This window comes from Terrapene carolina, unplaced genomic scaffold, assembly GCF_002925995.2.
Source record: "Terrapene carolina triunguis isolate 2854851 unplaced genomic scaffold, T_m_triunguis-2.0 Scaffold231, whole genome shotgun sequence".
Classification (NCBI taxonomy): domain Eukaryota; kingdom Metazoa; phylum Chordata; order Testudines; family Emydidae; genus Terrapene; species Terrapene triunguis.
This window is the reverse complement of record NW_020664582.1, coordinates 17034878-17060611: the sequence shown is the minus strand read 5'-3', so window position 1 is coordinate 17060611 and position 25734 is coordinate 17034878. Positions and strand designations below refer to the sequence as shown.

At 44.0% G+C, this 25734-nt stretch overlaps 2 protein-coding genes across 2 annotated transcripts; one reads left to right on the top strand and one right to left on the bottom strand.

The window, feature by feature from the left end:
• The first annotated feature begins 23 nt into the window (after nt 1-23).
• TAX1BP3 (Tax1 binding protein 3) lies at nt 24-12335 on the top strand. Its single transcript, XM_024211212.2, has 4 exons — nt 24-149; nt 5106-5225; nt 5548-5625; nt 11309-12335. Exons 1-4 carry the CDS (start codon nt 111-113, stop codon nt 11444-11446), a joined length of 375 nt encoding a protein of 124 aa, XP_024066980.1. The 5' UTR covers nt 24-110; the 3' UTR covers nt 11447-12335.
• A 2353-nt stretch (nt 12336-14688) lies between these two features.
• On the bottom strand, nt 14689-24988 carry CTNS (cystinosin, lysosomal cystine transporter). The gene is made up of 10 exons (XM_029912506.1): nt 24821-24988; nt 23367-23445; nt 22030-22114; nt 21820-21923; nt 20532-20663; nt 17254-17353; nt 17043-17162; nt 15995-16165; nt 15413-15530; nt 14689-14938 (listed from the first exon to the last, which is right to left on the bottom strand). Exons 1-10 carry the CDS (start codon nt 24885-24887, stop codon nt 14808-14810), a joined length of 1107 nt encoding a protein of 368 aa, XP_029768366.1. The 5' UTR covers nt 24888-24988; the 3' UTR covers nt 14689-14807.
• Between the last annotated feature and the right edge of the window lie 746 nt (nt 24989-25734).

Genomic DNA, 25734 nt, shown 5'->3' with positions numbered 1-25734 from the left:
GCGCCCGATTGGCTCCTGGGCTGCGGAGCGAGGGGCGGGGCCGGCGGGACCTTTTGTTGGCGAGGCGGCGGGAGCGCCGGCGAGTCGGGCGCGAGCTGCCGGGCGGGGCCATGTCGTACATCCCGGGGCAGCCGGTCACCGCCGTGGTGGTGAGTGGGGTGCGGGCTGGGGGGGGCGGAGTCTGGACCAGCCCCCGGGCTGGGGGGGGATGATAGCGAGGGGGGTCCCCGCCGCGCCCCCCCCCCCGGAGCAGCCCCCTCAGCTCCGGCAGCGGGGCGCGGCTCCGGTCCGGCCCCCGGCGGGGGGCTGCGGGCGGGGGCCCGCCCAGCGCTCGGGACGTCCCCCCTCCTCCCGGGCTGCGCTTCTCGCCGGTCCGTGCGGAGCGCAGGAAACGCCCCGGGGCCGCGCTGCCCGCCCCGCCCTGTGCACACAGCCGGCCGGGCTGGGCGTGCTCGGGGAGCGGGGGCCTGCCCGGCTCCCGGGCCTGGCTAGGGCTGGGGCGGCCCCGCCCGCCCGCAGGGTCGCTCCCGTGTGGCGATGTCCGTGCGGGGTGATCGTGTCAGGGCTGATTCCTGCCCCCTCTAGAAGGGGGGAAGTTGTCTCCCTAGGCGGGCTCTGCTCCCAGGAACACCCCCAACGGGGTGGGGGTGTTTGAAAGCAGCACCACTTGTGTGGGAACAAGTTCTGGGTTAAACCGGTGCAGAAGCCGGGGCGGACCCACTTTCTCCTCCCGCTGGCCTTGTTTCGCTTAAACCGCGTTCGAACAGGTTTGAGCTGAGCTGAAGTAAGTGTCCATGCAGGGGTTTGGATTGTTAAACCGATTCCTGGAGTGGTGCAAGGGTCCGAGCACTCGGCCTGGGCCTTAGGAGAGCTGAGTTCCATTCGGACTCTGCCACTTGCCTGCTGGGTGACATGGGGCAAGTCACTTCACCGCTCCGTGCCTCTGTTTCCCCATCTCTAAAAAGAGGCTGGTAGGGGGAATGGCAAGGTCAAACTAATTCATTTTGGGGGTGTGAAAGGATTGGGTGACAGCTCCCCTTATTGTGTGTTTTTTAATTAAGATTTTAATACAAATATACTCTAGGTTATACCATTTTTCTTACCACTTTCATCCAAAGATTGCAGACAGCTCAGTATCATTCTCCCCTCTGTACACCTAGGAAAACTGAAGTACAGATGTGATCTGACTTGCCCAAGATCATATAGTGAGTCAGTGGTAGAGCAGGGAACAAAAGCTAGTTGTCCTGTCTCCCAGGTCCACTGGATTATGCTGTCTCCGCTAGTTGCTTATGGTTATGTTTCTGATGAGCACAGGACTGCAGGCATGCATGTCACTTTTCAGTAGCCACAGTGGAGGGGATGGAAAAAATAACCTTTTTTGCACAGTCTCTGACAGTCAGATAAGAACAAAGAACTAGAGGCTGTATCTGGTGAGCTGGTGTGATTTCTGCTGCTAACGCAAGCCAGGTTGGATGGGGGCTGATTTGACTCCAGAATCAACCCTTCTCAGTAGAAAATAAACCAGCAAAATTTACCATACAAGTGTAGAGGTGAAAATTTGCCACATATCTGTGTGGCACACACTCTCTGTCCAACCAAGTGACTGTCAAAACAAGTCAAATTTCTGACATCTCCCTGCTATGCCAGGCAGCCTAACTGAGCACAAATTGGGATCATGGTATGTGTTGTACTGTGATTTAAGAGACCTAGCATAGTCAACTTGCCACTTATCAGAGGACTTCACCTCAGATGTCAGACCTCTCTAACAGTATTTTTTTTTTTTTAAACCATTGTGATCTTGATGGAAAGTGCTCACTGTTTAGCTTGGCAGATGTTGTCTTCTGTTAAGGTGCCTCCTGGGATAGAAGATGATGGTGCACAAATCACAATGGGCCCCTTTTCCCATGGGTAAAAACCCTGCATACCATGCTGCTCAAGGAGCGTAGGTTTTCTTCAATTGGAATCTCAGTATCACCAGTTAACAAAACAAAACCAAGAATGTCCTTGTTCAGCTAAAGTTGTGGTGCCTTAAAACCCCCCCACACTTGATAAAAATGCTATGTGACTGCACACTGTTGCTGTTAGCCTTGTTCTCAAAAACCTGCCTCCGAGCCAATTCTAGTGTCGAAGACAACATAAAAAGATATCAAATCTGCTGCCATCCACTTGTTTGGCTGCCAGCCTGGAGTCTGTTCCTTGTCTGTCTCTTATTATGCTATGTGCAATTTTTAGTTTGTCTGTGGAAGTTGTCAGTATTTCCAATGAGCTCATCTGGAGTCTCACTCTTCAATTAAAATATGACTATTTCTTTACTTGGCTAAGTTACAAACACCTCCCTCTTGTGTTCCAAATGGGCTCACTGGACCCAGGGAAGCATTCTGATGAATGGAAAAAGACAGCCATGCAAACTTGAGGGAAGAAAAACTTCCTTCAAAAATCTTACATGTAGCCTGTAATTTTGCCCTCTACCATGCTTTCTTTCCAGGAGTCACTGTCAGAAGGGAAAGCTAGTTACCATACCCAATCTGTACCTAGAGGAGAGAGGCTGTTTCCATTTTGGGTATCTCAAGGGGAAGAACCTTCCCCTGAGCAGGGAAAAACAGTTCCTAATCTCTCAGGACAAAGTGTCACTCTGGTAGCATGACAAGACTTACTGACTGTTCTGTATCCTCCACTAGACAGTGCTGCTTGGTGCTCTTTAAAAGGTTGGAGTGGCATCTGCTTTAGCTATTCTAGTCTTGTGAAGTAGATTAAAAAAAAATTAATTTTGTACTTAAACTATATCCCTTGTGAAAATGAGATGCTAAGCAAGCTTTTGAGAATTAAATCCTTGTTTTTGGTTTTATCTGTAATCTGTGGGTTTGCAATGCTATAGTTAAGAGTTCTGTTACTATAGAGGCAGTAAAAACATAGTAACGATAGTTGGTCACATTTGAGTCCATTAAATTAAGATGTTCTAAAATAGTAATGTGAACTACTTTCCTTGATGAAAGAAGATTGCAAAGCAACTCACTTTGAATTACCAATCCCACTCAAACCAGGCTTCCTGGTGATGTGTATGATAAATCTCATAATTTTGGTGAAAGTAGGTGTCATAACTATAAAGGGAAGGGTAGCAGCCCTCCTGTGTACCATACTATAATCCCTCCTGGCCAGAGACACGAAAATCCTTTTACCTGTAAAGGGTTAAGAAGCTCAGGTAACCTGGCTGACACCTGACCCAAAGGACCAATAAGGGGACAAGATACTTTCAAATCTTGGTGGGGGGAAGGCTTTTGTTTGTGCTCTTTGTTTTGGGGGTTGTTCACTCTTGGGACTAAGAGGGACCAGACATCAATCCATGCTCTCCAAATCTTTCTGAACAAGTCTCTCATATTTCAAACTTGTAAGTAACAGCCAGGCAAGGCGTGTTAGGTTTATCTTTGTTTTCTCAACTTGTGAAAGTTCCTTTTGCTAGGGGGATTACCTCTGTTTGCTGTAATGTTGAGGCTAAGGCTAGAGGGGGGTCCTCTGGGCTCTTTGAATCTGATTACCCTGTAAAGTTATTTTCCATCCTGATTTTACAGAGATGATTTTTACCTTTCTTTAATTAAAAACCTTCTTTTTAAGAACCTGATTTTTCCTTGTTTTAAGATCCAAGGGGATTGGATCTGGACTCACCAGGAAGTGGTGGGGGGAAAGGGGGAGGGGGAAATGATTAGTTCCTCCTTGTTTTAAGTTCCAAGGGGTTTGGATCGGTGTTCACCAGGGAATTGGTGGAGGAGTCTCTCAAGGCTACCCAGGGAGGGAAAGGTTTTTGGGGGGAAGACACAGTTTCCCAAATGACTCAAACTATTTGGGCGGTGGCAGCAAAAGCAGATGTAAGCTGGTAGTTAAGCTTAGAGGTTTTCATGCAGGTCCCCACATCTGTACCCTAAAGTTCAGAGTGGGGAAGGAACCTTGACAGTAGGTCATGCAGCAAAGGCTGCACAAATCATTTGTTTGGCAGAGCAGTTTGTAGCCTGAGGGGATCTGGGCCTAATTCAAGAGGAAAGACTAAACTTCTTCTTTTGCAAAGAGGCCCCTGCTAGACAGGGTTCTGGGTGAGATCATGACTCCCCTTCATATCTCTGTCACTAAGAGCTCCTCATACAAAGTTTTAAAATCTCTTGCTGTCTGAACCTTTTCATCAAGACTTTTTTAGTACTCTTGATGCCAGGGGTGACTTTACAGCTGGTCTTGTGAACCCTTTGGTAGTTGGACTCTCTTCAGCTGAGTTAGTGACCTACACTCAGAGTGTCTTAAGTTTCTGAACTTGTTGCAGATAACAGAAGTCTCTGCCCCATTATCTATTGAGGAGTGGTCTTGCTTAGTTGGGGATTGGTCCTGTTTTGAGCAGGGGGTTGGACTAGATGACCTCCTGAGGTCCCTTCCAACCCTGATATTCTATGATTCTATGAGTGACAATAGTAGGATACATACTCCCATTGGCAGAGCACTAAGGAGGAACTTGTAGTTTTTCCATGGACAAAACAAAATAAGATGTGTGGGTTAGAGAGGCGGCTAGTTATTGACACTTACATTTTATTATTTATGTGTGGGTTAGAGAGGCTGCTAGTTATTGACACTTGGCTTGAAGGAAACTGAACTCTAGTATAATTTTACTGCTAGTGGTGTCGTCCCTCCCTCCATTTCAATTGTGGTAGTAGAGATAGAGGTTAAACTTCTTTAGATGCTTAAGTGGCAAGTCCTTTAGGGATATGTTTGGGGACGCGTATTTCTGTTGTGGCTTGCTAGCAAGGACAAAAAATGCTCCTCAGTTACTGCTGTTAAGTTTGCTTGTCTCTTTGGGATAGACAGGAAATGCTCTCATCCACCAATGGGTTTTAGATCCAGAGATCCCTGCTCATGTTTAAATATAAAAAACATGCTTGTGATATGGCCTTCATTTGTAAACTATCTTATGTGCTCCCTTTGGCTGGAAGTTATACAGTAGCTCACCGAACAAAATCTGTTGTCCTGTCTTCAGAGATAGTTACACGTAATAAAGCTAAACTTAATCTACTCTGGTTGGAGTAGAGGAAGGAATGTGAATCCTACACTTTGTTTCCTCCCATCTCTTTCAGCAAAGAGTTGAAATCCATAAACTCCGGCAAGGTGAAAATCTGATTCTTGGATTCAGTATTGGAGGTGGAATTGATCAGGACCCTGCTCAGAATCCTTTCTCTGAAGATAAAACTGACAAGGTCAGATTCTCTTAAGACCCCCCCGTAAGAGGCTGAGTGCCCTCAACTCACCTTGAATTCAGTGAGTGGCACCCACTTTTTGTAGGTCTATGCTTGGTCCTCCCTCAGTCTCATTGGTCCGTGTTATACTCCCTTCCCACTTAGTCAATGTCGCCAATTTACACTGCTGCTGCATTTGGGCTCTTGTGTAACTTGTCTGTTTTTGAATATCAGACTTGTTTTTAAATGGAATCCATTTTTAACATGCTGTTAAATAAAGGTTATTGCCTTGTGTGCATTTGTAACCGTTCCAACTGGAATAACTAAAACATGACTCTTACAGGGTATCTATGTAACAAGGGTGACGGAAGGAGGCCCAGCAGAAGTTGCCGGACTGCAGGTTGGAGACAAGATAATGCAGGTAAATTCAAAGATAGGAAGAGGAACATACTGGAATGCCTGGATGCAGCCAATACAGGACAATCCCAGCCCAGAAGCTCCCTAGGGAGCACTGCTTTCCAGGCTACTTCAGAGGTAGGGGGGAGGGTGATGGTGAATCTCATCCACTTGCTCTATTCTTGACTGTTTCACCTGCTTGTTGTCCCACTGCTGTATGTGCTAAGGGAAGCTTATAAAAGATCACTGCCTTCCTATATGGATGGTCTTGGGAATCTGTCTGGAAAAGCTTCCATATCTCAAGATAAGAGGCTTCTGGCTGTAACTGCCAACATGAATGCCCCCTGCAGGAGAGTGGAGTCACTTTGATTCATGGTGAACAGCAGTGCAGATAAGTCACAATTGAGCACATGGTCTTGAATGGTCATGAACTCTTGCGAACCTCAAAGCTCTGAAAGTAGTGCCTGGCAACCATTCTGCAATACCAGAACTTGAGGCAGATCATGAGGAAGCAGACTGACACACGTTCTTTCCCCCAACATGCCTTTGTGGGGCTGGTCTTTTAATAGTGTACCAGCCTGGATCCATCTGGGGTACTAAGGGTAACCCACCAGGAAGAAAAATGTCATTGCTACCACGTTAGGCACATACCCAGTGGTCATTCTCAGAGGGGATATAGATGCAACCCTCATGGTGAGGGTGTTTTGTATCTTATGTCTATATGTTATGGAGTATCCAATCTGAAAAAATGATAAAAAAAAATCACAAAAAGGGCCTTTACTTGTAGAATCATAGTCTACTTTTAACAAAATTGGCAGAAAGCTTCTAAATACAATTGATGATGCAAGTGTGTACTCAAAATAGTCCTGTGTGGAAATTTTTTGGGGAAATATTTAGTCCCTGTGTATAGTTTATGCATTTTCCCATACTTTTTTCCCTTCAGTTAAAACAGAAGTCTATAGTCACATAACAGTATGAGCTTGTTTGTACCATGTAATACCTCATAATATTTTTAGAATGGACTCATTTGAGAAGAGTTTTTGTCTGCTATGTTTATGAAGTTATGTAGATAAGACCTCTACCCCTTAATAATAAAGCATATATTTTTCCAGTCTGCTCAGCTGGAGACATTAAGCTAAACAAGCACGTACGATACAACTATCTTCTTACTCTCACTGAATACAATGACAATACATGTATACTATTTATGTAACAGTAAGGGCTCAGTAGCTGGGCTGTAGAATGTCTTGTGTGAATAACAAACTAGTACTCTAGTGTAACTCCTACATACAACTGTGAGCTACTCGATATCTAATGCAATGCCCCTTTGAGCTATATTAACTGACAAAATAGTCTCAGAAATTTGCAGGCTGTTGAAACATTTCTACTGCCCCATCAGAACCTGTCTCCGACGTGTTCAGTGCTCTGTTGCTGCACTTGTCATTGTCACAGCCGCATGCATCAAGCGCACCAAATCTTCCCTGCAGCATTTGCATCTCCTTGTTGCACAGCTACACTGCACAAAGGTGATGTGGCTGCTGAAGCAGCCAGCTGGACCATTGTGTTAGGAACAAGATGTCCCATGCTACCTGTCACCCATCTGGTGCTGACAGGGGACACACAAAGATACTGAACTGTAGCATGATTTTGTATGTCTGACTGATTAGTGGCATGTTTCAGGTGCTGCCTGAAGAGGCCATGGTTGGCAGTTTCTCATTTGTTTTGTTCTTGGCAAACAACTCAGCCATATGATCCAGGGATGGTTGCTTCTTACCCCAATAAAATAAAGACACCAGTGAGATCTGTTGACTAAAAAACAGCAGTTGCCTTGGATTGCAGTTACCTACCTTCAAATCTTGCTAGTGATACTGAGCAAGGACTATTGCTTCAGCTACTGCTTGGTTCTTCATTACCTCTCTGGTTAAGTCAGGTTTGTCCATGCTGTGAATTCAAAGTAATGGTCCTAATTTATAAAGCCATCAACAGGCAGAGATACAGCTACTTCCTAGACCAGAGGGTAGTGAAATATTTTTTGTCAAGGTCCAGACTCCAGAGAAAATAATGAAGTAAATAAAAAGATTTAGGGTTTGTTCAAAAGTGTCTGGTGGTCTGGATTTGGCCTGCAGTCTGCCTATGGACTGCTCCTGGCCTAGACTATCAGATCATCTTTGATGGGTGACCAGGACTCAGTGGTTCAGCTCACGCTGTAGGTAACTGGAGCAGGTTTATAGATGCCTTGCCTGTCTCCCTGGTGGGACTCAGTCTGGTAGGCCTGCTCAGGGACTGCCTAAGGCCACACACAGCAGTCTGGGAGGAGCTGGTCTCCCTTTAGCTTCACGAGCAGGGTACTCACCTGGGATAGGGGCAAGCCTGGGTCAGTTTCCTCCTGATGAGATGGGATTTGAACAGTGAGCTGCCATTGCTCGAGTGCTCAGAGGCGAGGTAGCTCTCCCTCATGACTGTTAACCCAGTGGTTACATAAGAAAGGTCATATGGGTCAGATCAAAGATCCATCTAGCCCAGTATCCTGTCTTCTGACAGTAGCCAATGCCAGGTGCCCCAGAGGGAATGAACAGGTAATAATCAAGTGATCCATCCCCTGTCACCCATGCGGAGCTTTTGGCAAATGAAGATAGGGACACTATCCCTGCCCATCCTGGCTAATAACCATTGATGGACCTCTACTCTGCATTTATCTAGTTCTTTTTTTGAACCCTGTTAGTCTTGGCCTTCACAACATTCTCTGGCAAAGAGTTCTACAGGTTAACTGTGCATTGCGTGAAGAAATACTTCCTTTTGTTTGTTTTTAAACCTGTTGCCTATTAATTCCATTTGGTGACCTCTAGTTCTTGTGTTTGTGAAGGAGTAAATAACACTTCCTTATTTATTTTCTCCACACCAATCATGATTTTATAGACTTATTATATCCGCCCTTAGTTGTCTCTTTTCCAAGCTGAAAAGTCCCAGTCTTACTAATCTCTCCTCATATGTTCCATACACCTAATAATTGTTGTTGCCCTTATTTCCCCCTCAATTCCAGTATCTTTTTTTGAGAAGGGGTGATCACATCTGCACACAGTATTCAAGATGTGGGTGTACTGTGAATTTATATAAAGGCAATATGATATTTTCTGTCTTATCTATCCCTTAATGATTCCCAACATTGTTAGCTTTTTTTTGACTGCTGCTGCACATGGAGCGGATATTTTCAGAGAAGTATCCATCATGACTCCCAAGATCTGTCTTGAGTGGTAACAGCTACTTTAGACCCCATTTTATATGTATAGTAGGAATTAGGTTTTCCAATGAGCATTACTTTGCAGTTATCACTATTGAATTTAATCTGCCATTTTGTTGCCCAATCACTAGTTTTGTGAGATCCCTTTGTCTATTTGCAGACTGCTTTGGACTTAACTATCTTGTGTAGTTTTGTATCATCTGCAAATTTTGCCACCTCACTGTTTATCCCTTTTCCCAGCTCATTTATGAATATGTTGAATAGGACTAGTCCCTGTACAGACCCTGGGGGACACCACTATTTACCTCTCTCCATTCTGAAAACTGACCATTTATTCCAACCCTTTGGTTCTGGTCTTTTAACCACATACTAATCCATGAGAGGACCTTCCCTCTTATCCAATGACTACTTACTTTGCTTAAGAGCCTTTGGTGAGGGATCTTGTGACAATCTAAGTACACTATATCCAGTGAATCCTTCTTGTCCACATGCTTGTTGACCCCCTCAAAGAATTCCTATAGATTGAGGCATGATTTCCCTCTACAAAAGCTGTGTTGACTCAGACCCACCAAATCACGTTCATCTCTGTGTCTGATAATTCTGTGTTTGATTATAGTTTCAACCAGTTTGCCCAGTACTGAAGTTAGGCTTGCCAGGCTCACCTCTGGAGCCTTTTTTAAAAATTGGTGTTACATTAGCTATCCTCCAGTAGTTACATAGTAGACTCTGGGTCAATTCCCCCTTGTGCCTCACGAGAAGGGATTTGAATAGGCAACTGCTATCTTCCCCTGTGAGAGCCCTAATTGCTGCACTAAGGGACAGTCTGATATCAGTTCATCTTCTCTTGGTGAAGCTCTTCCACTTTTAATTAAATGATAATTGGGTCACAGAGACCATAAGAATCACTTAACCCACCCACTGGAGTATAAACTCACCCAGGGTGTGGGAAGAGTCTGGTTCAAGTCTCACTTTGTCTCCTGAGAGGGGATTTGAATAGCCATCTCCCTGCCATGCAAGTAACTGCCCTAAAAGATGAGCTATCTTGCTATGAGGGTTGCTCTGTTTGGCCTCTTGAAGCTGTTCTACTTTAATTTGATGTTAATTAGGCCAAAACAAAGATGTGCTATAAGGAGCCCTCTGTAGTGTAGTGTTAGGTACTATGCTGGGCTGGTGGAGACCAGGCCTCAAGTCCTGAGCTAGGAATGAGCCTCATGTGGAGTCTCTTAAGTCCTTTTTCTTGAAGCTATTCCACTTCAAATATTAATTGGGCTAAAGCAAGACAAACTAGCAAAGAGTCCTCTGTGGTGCGGGGGTTAGGGTAGGTGCCCTGGTTCAAGTCTTGCCTCTGCCTGGGGAGCTTTGCCACCTAAAGTTCTATTTTTAAATTAAAATTGATCTGCATAAAACTCAAACCACTCCTTCATCCCCAGTTGCTAGGTTATTCACCCATGGGCCAAGAGACCCCAGACCACATCCCTTGCTCTGTGAATGGATTTGGACTAGGGCCTTCTACCTCCCTGGCAACTTTGGGGAGGGATGTCCCTGTTCAAATACCCTCCCCTTCTCAAAGGGGAAGAGTCCTCCAAAGAAAGCCAGGGGATTCAAACAGAGAGCTCCCTCCTTGCTGAGGTGTGCCCTGGAAGGCCAAGGATCCCCCTGCAAATCCTTTCTTTAACAGGCACAACCAGGATTTGAACCAGAATCCAACCACTGGACTAGGGAGTGATTCTAACTCCTGGCCTGGCCCAGTCTAAACACTACTTAAGTAAAGTAGAACAGCTCCAAGAGGTAAGACTAAGGCAGCTTCCCCCCCCCCCCCCCCCCGCATAGCCTATACTCCAGTGAGCAGGCAGAGGGGGAATTGAATCCAACTCTCCTACAGCCTGGGGGAGAACTCAAACCACTGGGCTATATAGCAGTCCTAATGCTAGCTATGGCCCACTTACTATGTAGTTCTTTAATTAAAGTGTACCAGCTTCAGCAAGAGCAGAAGAGAAACCCACGCCAGACCTTCCCTTAGTTCTGCAAGGAGGGAACTCACCTGAGACACAGCAGAAATGTATGTGAACAGTTTTTTCCTTGGGTAACGGAAGTGTCCCTGAGATAGTGGGTGCTGTTCAGTAAGTCTGTCAGAACAGTCTGTGCTTCCACTCAATTTTCTCTATATGCCTTCTCCACATTTTCATGTCCTTCAGTGCATGGTCAAACTTTCTCTAAGCTAAGTCTCTTCTCATACACTTCCTCATTCCAGGCAGCACCCGGACTCCTGCAGGTATGGTTGTTGTACTAGCAGCTCTTAAATTGTCTGATACTTCTCAAAACAAACTTTTGAATCTTAAAGTTCACCCTGTCTTCACTTAACCCAGTAGTGCCAAGACAGTGTGATAGACAGGCCCCAGCTTGCTAGTCACCTTTCCCAGGCTAGCTCCATTGACAATAATATTGTTTCCTGATAAAACTTCTGTTGTAGGTGAATGGGTGGGACATGACAATGGTAACTCATGACCAAGCAAGGAAGAGACTGACAAAGAGGAATGAAGAAGTGGTACGGCTCCTGGTGACCAGACACTCCCTGCAGAAGGCTGTTCAGCAGTCCATGATGTCCTAATTATGCAATAGGCTTGGGGGAGGGGGACAGAAGGAGGGATCTATAGAGTGACACTCCCTTGTTCTAAGGAAGCAAATACTAGAGCTGCCCAATAAGGTAAAACATGCACCATTTTTACTCTAAACCAAGAATAGTAAATTCTAGATACTTCAGCACCAGTTTCTCTTTCAGAAAGGCTTCCAGTAGCATATGCTGCATAAAACAGCACCTTACCCTACTATGTACACAAAGCTGTAACAGTGACAGAGGAAGAAGTTAGCAGTTCTATAAAGAACAAGATGCAAAACACTAAAATACTTTTCTTAGGGAAGAAACTGTGGAAAAATGCAATTAACTTAGTGGGAGATGATTCTCCTATAGTGCAAGAGTTCGCCATTGCTTAGCATTTAAAGCTCTGTTAGTGGCTTCTGGAAAGGAGTGAATGATTAACAGTGGGGAGAGGAGGTAGTGTTTTTACTCTAAGTTTTCAAAATCTAATGTTAAGGGTTAGATTATCCCTTGCTAGTTCAGGCTCAGGTTTTTAAGATGCCACATTTAAGTAAAAGTTTGTAGAAGGTCCAATGCTGAGTAATGACATCTACACTACTTAGTATCATGTGCTAGCAAACATTAAGCAGACTATTTTGCAGTGCTTGAGGGATAGTTCACTGCAAGATTTTAGTCTGCTTCACCAAGCAGCTCATCATAAAAGGGACACAAGTTTGAACTAGCAGTCAGTGCATAAACAGATTATAATGGAAGCTGTGTGGGATTTAGTAACAAATTCCAAGACATTACAGTTGCAAAGTACTTCTATACAAAATGAAGTGATGATTGCTTCATAAAATACTTGGGAACAAGGCCAGCTTTAACATGCTATAACTATTGCAACTCTAGGGCTTGTTTTAAAAAAAAAAAAAAATACTGTAAGTGGGAAAGAGATGGAAACGTTTGTCATTGCTGAACATAAAAAGGAGACAGTTACAAAGTTCCACTTCCTCACTCCACATTTAGCAGAGAGAATCTTCAAATAGAAGGGGCAGCTGGTCTGTTTTGTAAGGGGAGACTTATTTAAATCTTGTATTAAGTAGAAATGTGCAAATGAGCTTGCAAACATCTATTGTACCAAAATTCCTATCCCTGCACCTGTGGTAGGCAAACTTACACTACAGAAATCCTTCACAAAGGCCAAACTATGGAGTTGTAGGAGCTTTTGCAGAAAAAATTCCTACAAATCCTTAAAGGGTTTCATACCCTTCAGTGAACCACATTAACACTTTAAGGCATTATACAGGCTAGCTTTAATTACAATTAGCCAAAAAATTGTTTCATCTTCCAGAACTAGTTTTAATGACACTGTATATGACCTCTTTACTTCAACTGTCTTCAGACTAGTTTAAAAAAAAAAATTGTAAATAGAACACTGAAGAGGTTGTAGACTAACTTATTACTGCAGTGCTATTTAGGTTCTGACGTCAATGAATTTTATAAACTTGATAAATGCATCTCAAAGAATGTTCCACTCCGTATCTTTACATACCAGTAGATGCCTCTTTTTATACCGTTTTTTATCTTATTCAGTAATACAAAAAAATCCAAAAGGAATTTTGGACATTTAAATTACAAATCCTGTGTTAGGAAATATCTTAATAGCTTTACAGATAGGCCTTATTTTTGTTTACTGTAGAAAGGTACACTGCTATTTGTACTGTGGTCTCTTGATTTTACACAATAAAAAGAATGAATTTAACAAACTGTCTCGATTAAGAGGACAATGTATGTATTGTTTATACCCTTTTTGTGCAAGCTTTCTAACCCTCCAATTCTTCTGATTTAGGACAGGTTGAGTGCTGCCTGACAACTTTTAGACAGCCATATTACAGTGAAGATAAGATATGCTAAACAGCTAACAGTGAAGTGACAGTCAGCAAATTCTGCACCCATTTACAACTTGGAGCATCTCTGGGGGAGGAGTACATTCTCTTCTGCAATTTTACCATCTTAAACTTTTCAGTGCAGAAGAACAAGTTGATTTTCCCCTCTAGCAGGAGGGTTGCAGGACTAAGTAATCAGACCTTGAACATTAGTGATTCTAAATCTTGTGTTTAAAAGTCCCTTTTACTATACTCTATTCCTTACTCCCAAAGATAAGAGACGGCGTAGTGCCAAGCTGTACAGTTTAAAGTGCAAGAATGTTCAACCATGGTTGGAGATTAAATATCTTACATTCTTTGCATGGATGCTGCAGAGAAAGCAATTCAGAGCACCTGAGCAAGAGTCAATACTTAAGTTTTATTCCCAATTCACCACCTTCCTGCATTTTCTTATGTTAAGGCCTTGTTACTTAAAGACCTTATTTCCCTCAAGCCACCTATATAAAATGGGTATAATGCCTACCTTGCAGAGGGAATCTTGAGGCTTTGAGATCTTTACCTGGAAGGTGCCATGTAAGTGCTTATCAGCTACTGCCTAGATTACTCAGGAAAAGGGAGGAAACACTTAACTAATACAAGTTTTAATCATTAGGCAATTGAACAACAATATCAGACTTAAATATAATATAAATTGTTCAACAGCACAGACTAGGCACTTTAATGGAACCAAATGTGAATAACTTAACTTAGTGCAGTAAATATTCAGAAATTTGGCACTAGATTTAGTACCTTTACTGAAAGTGCTTGGTGGTATACACACGCAGAGATCACATTAAAAGTCATTTTTTTAAGTGTTTAAGTATAGCTCTTGACACTGTCATAGGAACGTGCTGTGATATTAAGTCTGATTAGTGCTGGTCTGGTCTTCATGCTTTTTGGTTAGTGACTTCATTAACTCATTGTACCTACATGTAACAGTAAGTATCTGTTGTTACCAAGTAGTCTCTTCTTGAGCCACTGCTTTCCACTTACAACTTGGTTTGGGAGAAGATGATGAAGGCAGCAGCACAGTTAAGTTCTACTGTCCACTCCACAAAAACCTGTTTCTTGGTCACTACTTTAAAAAGTTATCTGGTTGGATTTTTCACTCTCCAATTGTGTTCAGCTGAAGGAAGCCCAGGTCTTTCCTTGCCCCCCCCAGAATGCTGTATTGGTCAAAGATAGCCACATATTACCAGGCCAGCTCAAGACAGGCTGGCCCAGAATTAGCTTCCAGGGTTGCCAATCTTTTCCAGCTGCAAGGAGTAGGATAATGGAATATCCATTAAGGCATTTGGCATTAAGCAAAAAAAAGTTCACTGTAGTCCCCTACCGAAGAGGAATTCTAAACAACAGCATGACTCTCGAACTAGTCACGCTGGTACCTGGTGAGTAGTCTGGAAATCCCTCAGCCAGTAGAGAGATAAGGCTAATAAATCCGTACTGTTGTGTCTATTCAGGGTGGGGCCCTAGTCCAAAGACTCATATCCCCGTGTTCTATATAGACAGTAATGCTGGATGATAAAGACTATGTCAAAGATGATGGAGAAGAGGCCCAGTCCAAACTTAGTTGGATCTCCAAAGATTAATTTCCATTCATCTGTCAAAAAATAAATAAGGTAGTCTGAAAAGCTGCATTGTCACTCACATTAACCGATTTAATAGACTTAAGCTGGTCTTGGCCATCCCTGGACTTAAGGATAATAGTTATTCCATAGTTATGGGTAGAAGATAAATCATTAAAGTTTGTCACTAAAATGGTTTATTTTTAACAGCACAGGTTATTCATCATAATTTGATTTCACTATATTGTGCGGGTTAATGCAATAAAGGTACTCTGTGCTGCTGTATAGTTACAAAGAACAACAGTGTAAATCGCTTACATAAGACGACAACTAAACACTTATCCTTTGCCACATTTTTATAGCACTGATGGCTGCACGTGCTGCCATGCAGGACACCTAGGTTTGAGAATGACCTTAAGTGGGTCTGGACTGGTAGAAAGTGCTTTGTGGCAGGTTTTTCCTTTAGTGGAAAATGTAGGCCCTAAAAGACACTTCAATTCCATGCTTACCATTGTTGTAAGACTGCAAAAACATCTGAAGGAGGCTGAAGCTTCCACCAGTAAAATCTAGTAACACATTTCCAATGCTCCATCCTTCAGTACTCTTCCGCCGAAAATTCATGTATGCCTACAAGAGAGGCATAGCAGGGAATCAGATCAAAGTGAATTTAAATATGCTGCATACTTTGCCTTTTATAGGTAAAAAAATCAAATATTTTTGCAGATCAAGCAGTCAGACAAGACAAAACTTTTTATTCTACCCCATCAATAGAGAATTCTCCACTTACTTTGACATCAGATAAGCAGATTGACCTTTCAATGCCTCAGTCAACCCCAGCTGTAAGAGAGCCTCGCTGATTTAACAGACTGCAGTTTTCAGACATTGCAAAAAAAAGTTACTTGCATGCTTAGCCAGCACAAAAGCCATCAAGTGATCAAAACATATCACAATTCTAAACTAGCTTAGTCAGCATTCTAGAATCATTTACCACATATTAAAGAACCTGCAGTGCTCTTCCCGGTAGCTGCCTATATTAGCACATGGCATCTTGCTACCCACTTGAGTTAGGAGACATTAGTGCCCATTTTTACCTGTGGAAAGTATTTTATCAGTGTGATTCCCAGTTTAATGTAAGAAAAGAAAAATAAGAACTGTAGCCATGTGATTTCTCCAGCTGCAGCCACAGACAGGGTGGTAAATGTGAAGATCCATGCAATCACAAGCAGCCCAATAGCAACTCTGGACACTTTTTGACTAGCTCTCTGAAAAACAAGACATTATATACATTTAGAATTCATTATACCCAGCTCCCTCCCACCCGTTACCATAGGATGCACAATGCTGAGCATAATATACAACCAAAGCCCATTGCAGAACTGGCTAGATTGACCCCTCCTCCTCAAGTATGATACTAAAACAATGTGGGGATAACAGCTTGCTATAGGTTTATGATAAATCACAATTGCCAAGTCCAATTCCCATGGGAATCTTGTTCAGAATGTTGGCATCCAGGAGGAAGGGGTCAAAAATCTTTCTGCAATGTTTTTGTGGGACTTGTTCTATTACTCAACTCTAAATTAAGACAATTTGTGGGGCTTTATGCTCATAATAGCATTTGTGAGATCATCAGTGATTAGGGCACAGAGAAGCTTCCGAAGTCACTCTTACCACACACCCTGACTTTTCTTGAAACCATCCTATTCTGGCAGAGGGGGCAAGGAGCGCATATACACACACCCCTCTTTCACAACTTGTTAACCCAGAAGAGGTATGAATATTTTTTTCCACCTAGCATGTTTACTGCCTGTAAGTGAACACCATCCACACACATTTTGTAATCGTGACGGCAGTGAACTGAGCACAGAAGTGGAACCCCAGAACACCTCCCAAATCTAAACCTGATTCTGCCAGTCCGCATGGCTTTGTAAGAGTAATAGAAATTGTGCCCCCATTTTCCCTGTAATGGCAATAGTATTCGCCTATCTGAGAAGGATGTTGAGAATTAATGTTTGTAGAGTGCTGTGAAAATGAAGAACCCTATAATTGCTAGATATTCTATTAATATTTAGCCTCAAAGCTTAAACATAATCAACTGTTTTGGCTTCATTTGGAATATAAGAGTATCATAGGTAAACCTACCTCATATATACAGCACTGAAATATTATAAAGAGAGTTAAAGCTACTGCATGGAGACTGAAGAAAACATCATTGCTGTCCACAGGGTTCACTCCATTAGGATACTGGCGTAGGAACTGCTCCTGAGTATTAAAATCCCAAGAAAGTCAGCTACCATAACTCTGTTCTACAAGTAATGAAATATTTCATTGAAAGAATGACAAGTGCACTTACCTTGACGTAGGCTATCCAGAAAAGTCCTACATTAAATACACTGTATGCTATGAAACCAGTGAGGTTTAATGCTACGTAGTCAAAGCTTAGTCCAACAACACTAAAAGAAAGAAAAAGAACCAAAAAAAACCACTTTACATGGAAAGATTCCTCTGCAGAGCAGTATGGTCAGTGCCATAAAGGGACTGACTTTCTGACACTAGAAGGTTCTGATTTAAGGGCTTTCTACATTTACTGTTCCAAGAAGAAACGGTGGCCATACTGCTTTATAAAAAGTCATTTGTACGCAGTGAGGGTTGCCCCTCACACATACTATATATTTTGATAGCGTTTACAATAAAGTTTACTTTCAAAATTCATCTTGCTATGTTGTCTGCCTCAACTCCATACAACTGCAATGAATTAGATTAGATCTACAACCAGAAGCATTACATCAGAAGGAGTCCATTCCTACTGCCCACTGTTCGGTCCTCACATTCCAGGTAAGAGTTTTAAACTTTTATAAACAATCATTTGTTCACTCACTGAGATAAAGAGCCTCAAGTCAGAGGCAAGATAACTCGTCATTGTTAAAGGCATGGATTCTAAAATGAATTGGTTACAAATACGAAGTGTCTTGTACAACAAGGGGGGAGGGGGGGGAGAAACAACAACAACAAAAATCTTGTCAACCATCCATATTACATCATGGTTTAGTGTTAGGGCACTGGAGGATGTACTTAAAAAGTTCCATTCTCCCTCCAATTTATGTGCTATTGAAAGTTCACCAGGGCTGAAATTCACATGTAGTCACACACACAGTTTTTTGTGTGTGTGTGTGTGTGCGTGTGCGTGTGCGTGTGACCACCCTCTCTGCCCAGGTGGGCGGCGCCAGACCCACCTTGTCCTTCCCACTGGAAGTGGATAGATGGGACAGGAAGTATAAAAGGCAGAGCCCCAGCTCAGTTGGATCTGAAACAGTGAGGGAGATAAGACACACCCTGCTTACGAAGGAACTTGTGTCTGCAGGGGAGCTGCCGGGACTGCTACTGGCCACCTACCTGGGGAGACAGAGGACACTCCTTTGATCTAGGTACACCGAGGGGAGGGAAGGGAAGGGGAGGAAGTGGCCAAGGGGCAGCTGGCTCTAGTCTGCTGTAGTGCTGCCTGAAACATGGTCAGCGTGTTGCAGCTGGATTCCCCACCAATGGATCACTCTGCAATTGTCAGGGCCCTGGGCTGGGACCCAGTGGAGTTGGGTGGGCCTGGGTCTCCCTACCCCCTGCCATCCCACCCCTGGGGGCAACCTAACCAATGTAGACCAGGTGGCAGGTGTTAGCCTACTGTCTGCCAAAGCTAGAACAACAGGTTAGCCCTGCCCTTGCGTGCAGGCCTGAGCCCATAGATGGCTCGTTAGCCCTTCCCCTGCCTGCAGGCCTGGGAGTCTGTAGACTCTTTGGGGTTCTGCCCCATTAGACCAGTCAGGACGCTAACACCTGGTCTGCTAATTCCCCCGATACTAGGCAGTGATCCTGATGATGTGGTGAGGCCTCCCTCCAACCCAGAAGGGGAGGGACAACCATATCACCACTGCAGTATGTGTGAGTGTGTTGATCTATTTTAAACACAGTCCCATCTTTCCAGTTACTTATTCACATGGCGATTGAGATTGGGGTACATTTTACAAAAGCACTTGAGTGACTTGAAAATAGGTCTTTGGTTCCTAAGTCAATTAGGCATTTAGGAAACTATTACTCTAGGTGTCGAACATGCAAAAAACCCACTCCCTGCCCTGGAGTAGGCTGTATGTTTTACCTATTTCTACAGTGCCTAGTAGAATGGGGCTGCAGTCTCTAGCTGCCACAGTATAGATCATGAATAAGACTAAGTTTTAGTCACTGGTATTTTTAGTAAAAGTAATGGACCGGTCATGGGATGTAAACAAAAATTCACAGCCCAGGACCTGTCCATGACTATTAAAAATACCGTGACTAAAACTTGGGGGCAGCATGTGGCCTGGGTCCCCCACTGGGGTTGGCTCCCTTCCTGGCTCCATACTCTCTCCCGCCTCCCCCAGCAGCAGCGTTTGGGTGTGGGAGGGGGTAGGGGCACAGGATGGGGTGAGGCGGGCTCCTGGCGGCACTTACCTGGGGGCTCCCCGGAAGCAGCGATATCCCCCTTGCTCAACTGCTAGGCGGAGGTGTGGCCAGGCAGCTCTGTGCACTGCCTTTGCCCAGGGCACTGCCCCTGCAGCTCCCATTGGCTCACAGAGCTGCCTGGCCATGCCTCTGCCTAGCAGCAAGTGAGGGGGATGTCACCACTTCCAGGGAGCCCCCCAGGTAAGTGCCGCCCTGAGCCCACCTCACCCCATCCCATGCCCCAATCCCCTGCCACACCCAAACTCTGCTGCTGCTGGGGCCTGAGACTGGCCTAGCAGTGGCCAATACGCCTGGCGACGGGGCTGCCTGAACTGCCCCTGAGCCAGGTGCACCAGCTGCTGCAGAAGTCATGGAAAGTCACAGAATATGTGACTTCCGTGACAAACTTGCAGCCTTAATCATGAATAACCATTCATTTTAACAGGTGAGAAGTTGTGGACTTAGGCAGAGTGGTGATTAGGGGAAATTACCCTCCTACACATACATAATAAACATGATCTAATTTCCATAGAGATGAGTCTGCTCATGGAGGCATATGTATTAGTGAGTGCATTTTTCTTTGAACTCTGTTACTCACATTTTTTTGCTACAAAGTTGCCAGTATCCTCATGAGGCTACATGGGCTCCCTCTGATGGCGAATTTAAGATCTGTAGAATCCATTATTGTGCTCAAGGGGAGAAAGAAGGGGGATGAGGAGAATCACTTCTCCAGCAGGGAGAGGAGTTGTTTTTTTGGTATTTTTAAATCTTTAGTGACTTAGGTCTTGATCCTGCAATCAGAGCTCCACATGTGAATGCTGCCCATTGGACTTCAATGATACTTGGCAGGGGTCCATTTGGGCAAAACCAATTGCAGGGTCAGCGCCTTGGGGTTCTGACTCGGACAGTTGTTAGGAAAGTAGCTTTCTAGAAAAGGTACTTGAGCTTGCAACAAGAAACTTTATATTTCTAATCAATTCAACTGCTATATTACTGAGATTAATGGACTCTTATAATAATGGGGTTTGGTTTTCTTCCTTAATGGGAATTAACTACATTAAGGGGATCTCTGATCATTCCCCATCCTACTCAGAAACCAGTCCACATATTAATGTTACAAATGGTCAAGATTCAGGCACATTTCATAGCTAGTCTCCTTACCTTTTTCGTCGCCAGTTTTCAAAAACCTGAGGGTAGAAGGAGATCGACCAGGCAAAGAAATAGATCCAGCCAGTCACCTGGTCTATAATCCTCACTATGTTACTATGAATCACTTGGAATCGAATCCGGGGACTGCAAAGGAATTTGTATTAAAATCAGTTTTTAAACAGCCATTCTCTGCACTTCCCATAGATCATACTCCTTCATTCTAATTTGTGGGGCAGAAAACTCAAGGCAGTTACTCAAAATTTAGGGTTGGGTTTTAGTAGAGCAATAAAGCTTTCCCCTTTTTCACACACCCTTGTGGTCTTCCCAAGATTTCTACAAATCCTAGTGATGTCTTGCCTACCCTCAATCCTCCTCCATTCGGTTATATTTTCCCCTCCCTTATACAGGCCTTCTGAAGCCTCTCATCTTCCTCTATTGCTTCCACTCCTCTTAGTATGTTACTGTTGTGCAACAGCCAGGTTTTACTCTTCATGCTCGGCAAGCAAAGCCTTATGATCTGGCTTGTCTTGTGTTCCTGGATATGTTGTGATGTGGGTAGCAATAGCCATGATCAAGACAGTTAAAAGCAGAAGTGAAATGAGGAAGTGATAAGACCATGCATTATCCTGCAGAGCTGTGGTATTAACGGCAACAAGCAAATGCAACTCAGCAGTCCCCATCTCACCAGTTTGTTCTGATATCAAGGAAGAGAGTTCCACCTGTGAACACATGATTCCTTAAGAGACTCTTTAAGCAGGAAGGTTTGTGGATGTGCTAAGTACTTGTGGCTTGCACTGAAGTCTTGTGAAAGCTGTGGGTGTGCAGAGGAGAGTCAGGCTGTTAGCATTCAAGGATAGGATTCTCAGACTTGGAAGCGTGTTAGCAAGATAGGGATAGCAACAAAGCAGTAGCCCACGGAGTTTAGGGCCAAATGGTATCCAGCTTGAGTAGTGTTGTCATGCATGCTCAGACTTTTCTTGTGTGGGATTTAGAGTATGCTGTTGAACCTGACCTATGAATGCCTAGGATTTTAGGTTTAATGATTCCAAGATACATACAAGATACAGAAGCTACCAGTACCACTTTACTTATCTCAACATCATTGTGGGGGGTGGGGGAAGAGACACAGACTGTTTGTTAATCAAGGGAACTTGCAGTGTAATTAGTAAGATATTGTGAGATGGCATATTTGGGGGGAGGGGGGGGGAGAGGGGAGAGGAGGGAAGAGTAGAAACGATTATACTACTTTGGATACCAAGGAGTTGCACATGACCGGGGTTGAACTGTAGTTTAAACTCACCCAGTTTGGTTGGAATTACTGGCATGAAGATAAACTGTAACTTGTCCAACATCTTTAGCTTTCACTTGAAAGCTAGAATTATTTAGACCTGTAGGCAATATTACCTGTCAGACAAGGAAGAAAGGTTACATGTAATAACTATTTTAATGAGGTCAGACTACACCAAGTGCAAGCTTTAGCATAAGGTCTGAAGTCAGTTTTGTTACTCACTTGATCAGGTAGTTCAACAATGGTTCCATTTTTTGACGAATATGTAACATTAAATGTTATCACCAATGTCTCATTTAATGGGGCACTGTGAAGATAGATAAGTCAAATGAAGCCTACAAATCCATGTGTTAAAGGAGGTTTCAGGCCTTCTGGGAGAATTCTGATTCCATGCAGCTCAGGCAATATTGTTTTGGATGGACCACATACAATTTACATTTAATAATCACTTATGGCACCAACATGATACTCTAGAAACAGATACTGTCCTTCACTGACAAACCAATCTGAACTGGATAGAACTTGTATGTCTCCCTTTGTGCCGCCACTAGTCAATTCTAACAGGGGTTTGAAAGATGGATAAACACCTTTAAAAAAAATCTGATATTTCCCTATTCCTCCTCCCACTTCGTAAGCATCCCACCAATCCGCACCACTGCAGTCTTCTCTGAAGTCTTCCTCCCTCCCCCACCCCATGTCATCTCACATTGAGAAGGACTTTCCATTCCTGGGAAAAGTCTCACTATTAGTGAGAGACTGAGAAAATGAGCACTGCACTAGAGTAAATATCTACTCCACAGCTACAGTATGTGTTTCAGCTCTGAAGTGGCTACACTTCTGTGCTGGGAACAGTGACCTCTGTTCAATTTATAAAACATTTAAGTGTTCTTCTAGATACATTTGTACATTAAGCACGTTTTTGTTAGGCTCACAGTAATTACAGCGGGAAGAGGCTGCGTCCATCTCCCTGCCAATGCAGAATTCAATACCCCAACAGAAGACACATGATATTGGATCTTACATCTAGCCAAACTTATCGATACAAAAAAATACAGACTGTTGTCTGAGCTTGTACCTAATGGTGAATTTTCACCCCCATGAGGGCTAGTATGAAGGCTATGTACCACAGCTTAAGTGGAACAGTGGCCTTGTACTAACCCACTGCACATAGATGAAACTCACCCGAAATCAGTGGTTTTCAACCCTCCAGTTGTGGGGTATCACAGACTATGTCTAGGGGGTCCATGAAAGGTTGTCATAACCATAGAACGGTGGCTTTCAACCTCTGGTCCACAGACCCCTGGGGGTCTGCAGACTATGTCTAAGATTTTCAAAGGGGGTGCACACCTCCATTTTAAAAAATTTTTAGGAGCCCACAAATAAAAAAAAAAGTTTAAAACCACTGCCCTAAATGAACAAAGCCAACATCTTTCCTGCAAATCTAGTTAGTTATCTGAACAAGTCTTGCCATTCTCTGTTCTGGTCTGATGCCTGTGGGTGTATCCGGTTGTAACAAAAGCAGAGAATTAAAGGAAGAGAAACTGATGTTCTAACCTTACCTTAGAATCACGGTGACATTTGTCAAGCTACCGTTTTCTAATGAAACCACTTCAGGGACAGATAGCATGAGGGCTCCATCTGGAAAAAGAAAAACATGAAGCTTAAATTTCGACAAAAGGATTATCTCCTTCCTGAAAAGATGAATTGTTTTCCTGTGTGGCGGAAGAAAGCAATTTGAGAGTACAAACCAGTTAGACAAGCTCATTGGGTTGGTTAGCAGGAAGGTTAGAGTGGCAGACAGCCGCGACTAGCAACAGTGTGGAAGCAAGCATCAGCACTTTTTCAAGTGACTGAATAATTGAGACATTAATGAGAAAAGTGCAGACTGAAAACAGTAAATGGGCCAAACAATTGTCTCCTGGAACAAATATATTATACACATGCAATTAGTTACAAATACTTTAAACTCTAAGCTAATTATAAAATGCTAATTTAAGTGTTACTGTTTCTTGCTATGATCAGCAATGGATCCTAATTATCTGTAAGAATCAGAACTCTTTAAAGCCTGTCTGAAAATTGCTGCATGATCCACACGAGCCCAGTAGAATACCAAGAAATTCAAGAACTTCAGCTCGTTAACCTGCCGTTGCAGTACTCAGTCAACATCTTGCTATTGTGCTTGAAACTGTTGCCATTGAAGTGTGTACAATGCAACAATCTATTGATTTTCAGGGTATATTCATATAAGGCAGCTAGAAATAAGATTATGCTTTTCTTGCTTGTCAGTCACTTTATTTAACTGACTAGGGTGTGATTACATTTCATATACAAGCAAGTGTCACAGTATAGCTCAGCCTCTCAGACAGTTTTCCACTCCCCTACCCAAATTCTGACAAATATGTCTAAATCCTGACCTGGAACTCACCACACATACCTGCTAATATCGGAAGCTTATTAAAGCAAAGAATAAAGACATCTTATCTTAAATAGGAGAGATGGGGGAAAATGGTATTTTAAATGCAATATATAGAATTTTAACAAAAATCTCTAAAAATTGCAAGTGACTGAGTTTGGCTGTCTTATCTTGTAGACACGTCTGGCAACTATAAACCAAATAGCTAGCATAGATAGGGTGAATTTGGTGATCCTGATTGCAATATAATGAGGACTGAACCTATAGAGTCTAGCCTACTAACCTAGTCACTTACATCAATAGTGAAACAAGACACTTTTTGTGCTGACTTGTCACCACAAAACAGTCTGAAGGTAGTATACAAGGGAAGAAAGTTCCCAACACAACAATGACAGCTGGAACAATTCCTTGTTAGAAGCTGTTAAATCAAGCCAATACCCTTATAAACACACCACGATTTTACACAGGTCACCTTTAACAGGAGAATATTTGGTTTTCATCACAGATACCCTTTTAATTGACAGCCATTTTAGCTAATAAATAACCAACTGCTGATCTGGTGCACAGCTAGGTAAACTTCCCAATTTGGAAGACACTTACCACAAAGTTTTAGCAAGGAGAGTGAAAAACACAACAGAGAGAGAAGTAGCCATCTTTTCTTCATCATGCTATTCTTCAGACAGCTACAAAGCAAATGAAAGGAAATTTTGTTTAGGCTCCTGCATAATTTCAGCAGCACAGCCCCATCTACCACTCTTTTTCCCACTGTGCCCTGCATCACTTCATCTCACCCATCACCTTGCCAAGGCCATCGTTAACCCACTTCCCCACACACCATGGCCAGTCCAGCACTGCCCCTACACCTCCACACCTAGGCCCCACCCATCCCTGGGGCTGGGGCCACCGTGAGCCTATCTTGCCAAGCTCCCACTTACCACCATGCCCAGTACCCACCTGGCATCACCATTTCTGGCCCCCACCCACCCCAGGGGCCAGGGTACCTGAGCCTAGAGCCCTCCCTTCGCTAAGCCCTCCCCCACCCCCCTACCTAGCCCCCCCCACCCCAGGGCCCCCTGAGCCTAGAGCCCTCCCTTTCACCGCCCCACACCTCCCCCCCCTCACACCTCGTCATCTACCCCAGCGCTCTGCTCCCCCCCAGCCAAGGCACATGGAGGCAGCAGGGGGCACAGGAGGGGTGTCTCAGCGCCCCAGCCGGGGGGGGAGGAGAGAGAGGAACTGGGGGCTCCCCCCGCTCGAACCCCCGGGGCGCAGGATGGTCCCCTCACACCAATGCGCCCCCTCAGCCCCCATGACCACGCGGCGCAGTGCATGCCGGAACTTGTGGTCCTCATGGGCCGCTCCTCCGGAGGGGGGTCCCCACTCCGCTATGCGCCCCGAGGACAGGAGAAACGCCTACCGCTGAACCACTCCGTCCGGCTACCGGCTCCTTCCTCCCATGTGAGGTGACCCGCAGCCGCCTATATCAGGCCTCCCTCTCGCGTGCCGTAGAGCCG

What these genes read in the sequence shown, in the direction of transcription:
- TAX1BP3 (XM_024211212.2), top strand. Translation starts at nt 111, where the DNA reads ATGTCGTACATCCCGGGGCAGCCGGTCACCGCCGTGGTG. An exon ending in AGCCGGTCACCGCCGTGGTG is followed by an intron (nt 150 to 5,105) that starts GTGAGTGGGGTG and finishes CATCTCTTTCAG; the next exon opens with CAAAGAGTTGAAATCCATAA. An exon ending in TTGGAGACAAGATAATGCAG is followed by an intron (nt 5,626 to 11,308) that starts GTAAATTCAAAG and finishes CTTCTGTTGTAG; the next exon opens with GTGAATGGGTGGGACATGAC.
- CTNS (XM_029912506.1), bottom strand. Translation starts at nt 24,887, where the DNA reads ATGATGAAGAAAAGATGGCTACTTCTCTCTCTGTTGTGTTTTTCACTC. An exon ending in TTGTTGAACTACCTGATCAA is followed by an intron (nt 21,924 to 22,029) that starts GTGAGTAACAAA and finishes CTTGTCTGACAG; the next exon opens with GTAATATTGCCTACAGGTCT. An exon ending in TTTGCAGTCTTACAACAATG is followed by an intron (nt 14,939 to 15,412) that starts GTAAGCATGGAA and finishes ATTTTTTGACAG; the next exon opens with ATGAATGGAAATTAATCTTT.